At 35.8% G+C, this 5,092-nt stretch overlaps 2 protein-coding genes across 2 annotated transcripts in view; one reads left to right on the top strand and one right to left on the bottom strand.

Moving 5' to 3' along the window:
• The window catches only part of dhrs12 (dehydrogenase/reductase (SDR family) member 12), a gene marked incomplete in the record, with an annotated part of 21,437 nt that extends 19,644 nt beyond the window's left edge, over positions 1 to 1,793 (top strand). Inside the window, 1 exon segment of the mRNA XM_014029620.1 lies at positions 1,308 to 1,793. Coding sequence (XP_013885074.1) covers positions 1,308 to 1,420 — 113 coding nt within the window.
• A 1,177-nt stretch (positions 1,794 to 2,970) lies between these two features.
• The window catches only part of wdfy2 (WD repeat and FYVE domain containing 2), a gene marked incomplete at its 5' end in the record, with an annotated part of 17,027 nt that continues 14,905 nt past the window's right edge, over positions 2,971 to 5,092 (bottom strand). Inside the window, 1 exon segment of the mRNA XM_014029619.1 lies at positions 2,971 to 4,761. Within this exon segment, the coding sequence (XP_013885073.1) occupies positions 4,732 to 4,761 (30 nt within the window).

Here is a 5,092-nt window from a genome sequence, read left to right as displayed (position 1 = left end):
GTTTACACCTTAACAACAGCACCCCTCCCAGATAAACACACTTATTGTGAAGGTATACATCCTGCTGACTGTTGCTTTGGGTCACGGTTCTGATTTCCCACAATGCTTTGTGTCTGCTTACGTAGCAGGAAGGCAATGTTTAGTACTCCCTGTCCCAGCAAAAACAGTTAATATTTGTAATCCGAACTAAAATTTTGTATGTATTGATTTATTTTACTTTACAATCGGAGCTCCTTTTTTTAAAAAAAGAAATAAAGTTTAAACACTGGAGCTCCAAAGCAATCGGCCAACGGTGTTAGAGACACAGAAATGATTTAAAGATGTTATGCTGGTGAAGACTGACATCTAGTGGTCAACTGGAGCAACTACATGGAAAACATCCTAATCCGGGTAGAAAAAAATCAAAAAGAAAAAAATCAGTAGGTCCTCTGGATGGTTCTTCTTTAGTGAAATGTTTCGTCTCTCCTCCAAGAGACTTCTTCAGTCTGATGAGTTTCAGGTGAACTGGAAAACTTTAAAATCCAATGGAAACATGAAAAACTTTGAAATCCAAGCTCTTATTTTGAAGGGAAGATAGTAGTGTCCTGTTCTCCAATCTTTTGTTTCCCATGTACCCAGAATGCACTGCTTCAGTTTTCCAATAAACAGTTTTAAAATTACTTTATTGATGCTTCTTTAATGAAAAATCTACAACAAACAAAAGAAAAAGACAAAAAAGCAGCCGAACTAGCAATCCTCAACAACTTTTTAATTTTTACACCAGGAGCCAAAGGTCTGTTTCAGGAAATCACATCCCCAGCAATCAGAGGTTGTAGAATTAAGCTGTACAAGAGTTCATAACCTGCTAGTTAGCAGTGTTGTGCATATATTGTACATGAATTGTCAGTAAGTGTTAAATTGAATGTGTTGCTTTAAAATTAGCTTCCATTAATTTTTTCTATGACGYAAGCGTTTTGAAGTTGCRGACCTAAATATTTACATAAGCGCTTTAGAAATTGCGGAGCTAATTTTTGGATTAGCGCTGCCCACCACTTCCTTGTTGCTTTCCTGTTTCAGTGTTAAAGGGCTGACATTTTCCTGTTTCAGTGTTAAAGGGCTGACATTTTCCTGTTTCAGTGTTAAAGGGCTGACATTTTCCTGTTTCAGTGTTAAAGGGCTGACATGACAGGTTAATGTGTGATTTTAAAGCATTCCTTCCCTGGCTGACACACTCTGGACTTCCTGTCATAATCCTGTCATAAACTGCGTGGAAACGTCTGAATGTTCTGAGTCTCTAACCTGTTGTTTTATGGTTTGCTGTCCTTCAGATCGTAAAGCGGTTGCCACACACCTGCCCCTGGCCTGGACCCGCTCCACCCCTCAGGAGGACGACAAACTGCTGGCAGCGCTGGAGGAGCTCGCCCTCAAGTTCAAACCTTAACCTCTGCAAACCTTCTGCTTTTTGTAATCAGGCTCTCCTCCAGCCCTGAAATGTTTACACAATCAAGCRTTTTGCTTCAGCGAACTAAACATATGATGCCTCAGAGATGTGTTAATTATTGTAAGAAGGTTCAAACTGTTCAGGTTTAAATACRCTACAAATACTGTTTGATACTAACTTACAGTAACGGAAACGTTTACTGTTTAATTTGTGTTAATGTGATAATTATTTTAGCAATTCATTTTGTCTGAACTGGTTTTATTCCAGCATCACTGCTGGTTTAATGTTGATTTTTGTAACAAATGTCATTATTTTTGAGAATTATTTCCAATCAGCAGTTTATTTAATAAACAGGTTCTTTGTCACAAGTGAAGATGTAATTTTTTTGGTTTAGAGATTTTTGGTAATTTCACCTCTTATCTTTGAGTTAATTTTTACATAAATCCAACCAGATTCCATGTAAAGCTGGGGTGGGCAATCATGGTCCTCGACTGTATGGAGGACCGAAACTGACATAATTAGAAATAAAAGCAGAAATAGATCAATGAAACTTTAATTAAATAAATACATTTAAAATGCACCAAACCTTCATATTTATTTTTCCAGTTTAGTTCCAATAAATTATATATTTTAAAACACAATTAAAATTTTAATGTTTTTTAATATATATTTTACATAGTTTTTCCTTTTACTTTTACATGCATTTGTGTCTTGAGTGCTGAAATTGAATTATTTTTATATTTTTTGTCCAACAAGTCTTATTTCTGTGTTGCATGCTTGTGCCGCTGCAGTTTAGCTTAAAGTTTAGTTTAAAAAAGCACAGGTAATGTTTTCCTCCTTGCCTTTGTTTTAAACTAAACTTTAAAGTTTTAGTGAGGCAGCACAAGCATGCAACACATAGAAATAAAAAGACTTGTTGGACAAAAATATAAAACTAATTTAACATTTAAGACACACAAATGCATGTACAAGTAAAAGGAAAAGCAATATATATTTTAAAAAGTCTAATTTAAATTATGTATTCAAATATATAGACTAATTTATTGGAACTAACCTGGAAAAATAAATATGAAAGTCAATTAAAATGCAAAACAGGAGATAAAGTTCTCATTTTTTAAATTTAATTGGTGCATTTTAAGTATTTATTTAGTGGTTCATATAATTCTTTTATTTCTAATTATGTCAGTTTTGGTCCTCCGTACTGCAGAAGCCTGATAATCATMTATTCMTTCACATCAGGTGTGTTGGAGCAGAGAAACAAGTAAAACATGCAGGGCTGCRGMCCWCCAGGACCAGGACTGACCAKGCCTGATGTAAAGGATCATTTTTTCACCAGTAAACAGCTCCACGTTTTGTTCCTACAGCAGAGACATGAAGATGTGTCTGGATCAAATTCTATGGAAGAATAAAGACCGTAATAAAAAGTGTTCCTAATATATTTCATCTAAAGTGATAATAGTAAAATGTTCTCTGGGCAAGTGTTTTTAAAGACCTGTGGCCATCTAGAATTAGGTTGACATCAAACGTTGAGCTTTAAAAAGGCGATTGAATAATTTTCTAGAGCTTTATTCAGATCTGTGGTGATTCAGGAGATATTTAAAAAAGAAAATCTGCACAGCTTTACAGTTTATTACAATTTAATAAGCAGTTCTGACTCAGCTGTCACTCAAACGTGRTGCGTTTAATGTCATCCAGTCACTCTGAAACATCTGTTCCTGCACAACACAAACCACTGGCCACAAGTTTAATCTGTTAATGATTTTTAAATGCATTAAGTATTTATTTTCCTGTGTAGTAAGAGATTTTGCACATCACATGTCCATTTATCACATTTGTTTAATCCTAAATTCAGTTTGTACAAGATGAGATCTTTGTTTATAGAAACTAGTAAGAAAAGAAAAAGACTAAATAAACTTATGACCAAAACAAACCATTATTAAACCAATAACCATTATTTACACCATCAAGGTCTAAATGCCCACAGAGTCTCTTTCAGATACTTTATAAATATAAAACTCATGCAGACATCTTTGGGGGAAAAATCTAGTTAAAGCACAAGAGTGACATTACAAAAAAAAAAGTGTTTTTCTTCACAGAAGTTATTTATGTAATATTTTTCCTTCTTGATTCCAGTGCATTAACAATTAACAACAAACAAAAAATACAACAGACACAAAACAGCCAGACAGTAATACTCAATAATGCTCACAGGACACTGTTGATTTTAAAGATCAGTAAGAATGTGAGCTGTCGGTCTCTGTAAACACGTCACATCTCAAACGTTCAACTTAAAACAATACAGCAGTGATCACTTCAGTCATCCTGAAGGTATTCAAGCTGCACGTACTGTTTGTTTTTGTTTGTTCAGGATTTTATGAGCAGGTTAGAGGTTCTGCAAACACCGGCAGGACCTGCTGTCAGAGGAGAAATGACACAAAGAAGTGTGTTTTTTACGTGAAACTGCAGATGTAATCAGTCCACACAACTGCACAGAGAAAATGTACGTAAAATTAAGTTGTGTAAGATTTAGCTGCTCATCATTGTCACAGTAAAATTATTAGCTGTAAGTTAAAGTAATCAAAAGTGACAGAAGGAGGAAACAAAGAGCTTAATTTGGTGCAGACAGAACATGACAAAAACTAATTTTAACACAACTGGGATCTGATCGAGTCACAACCTAAAACACAATTATTTTATATATTATCATCATTCTTTTTGAAAATAAATACCATTTAAAAATGTATTTAATGCAGATTGGTCAAGACTTCTTGTCTTTTCACCAAAAAGTGGTGAAATTGTGAACAATTATAATCCAGATTTAGCCAGCAGGGGGCGACGTTCACAGCTGATTTCACAGGCCTGAAGGGATCTGATCAAAAAATGATCAAACTTCTTCATATCACAGATGTGTTCAGGTCAAGATCTGGTCTGAGTCCAGTTTAATAACATGCTTCACATCTAGAAAAATCTGAAGTTTAGTAAGTTTTAAGACTTTACAGTATTAAATAAACAAAAAAGGAATAGAAATTAAATTATTATGGTGTGATAATTACTTCTTAAGTGAAATGCCACAAAATATGTGAGTCCAGACAGACCCGTCAGTGGCACAGCGTGTCTGTAAGTCTGGTGAAGACTTGTCCTGTTCTCAGTCTTCACTGGCCTGCAGTGTCTTCACTGTCAAACAGTTGTTAAATATTATCCAGATGACACAGTTGTTTGTTGGAAAGCCTCTCTCTTCTCCCCTCAGAGTGCGACTGCTGCCACAACACCATCGCAGTCCTGTCTGTGGAGCAGCTCCTGTCCACACAGACTCAGGACACCACAGGAGTCATGTCCCACAGCTGCAGAGAAACACAACACAAGCTTTGTTTAAACGCACACAAACAACTCACAAGAGTCCTCTGCTGAGGCTCGGAAGAACGTAACATATAAAATAAACCACAAGCATTTCTAATTAGTTTAGCTCAGAGATTCTTAAYCCATGGGCCGCGGCCCACAGCGCCACCTTCAGGGCCTCAAAAGAACAACAGTTTTTAACTTTGGGCCGCAGAGGGCCGTGGGACCACATTGATTTTGAATAAGGTGTAATACACTTTCTCACCACGAGTAGCAGTAGTGCACCACTCAGATGTTTAACAACTTTTTAATATGTAGAAGAAGAAACTTAGAAAC

The sequence above is a fragment of the Austrofundulus limnaeus genome, unplaced genomic scaffold (genome assembly GCF_001266775.1).
Source record: "Austrofundulus limnaeus strain Quisiro unplaced genomic scaffold, Austrofundulus_limnaeus-1.0 Scaffold928, whole genome shotgun sequence".
Lineage (NCBI taxonomy): Eukaryota > Metazoa > Chordata > Actinopteri > Cyprinodontiformes > Rivulidae > Austrofundulus > Austrofundulus limnaeus.
The sequence above is the reverse complement of the archived record's forward strand: the minus strand, read 5'-3'. Positions and strand labels throughout refer to the sequence as shown.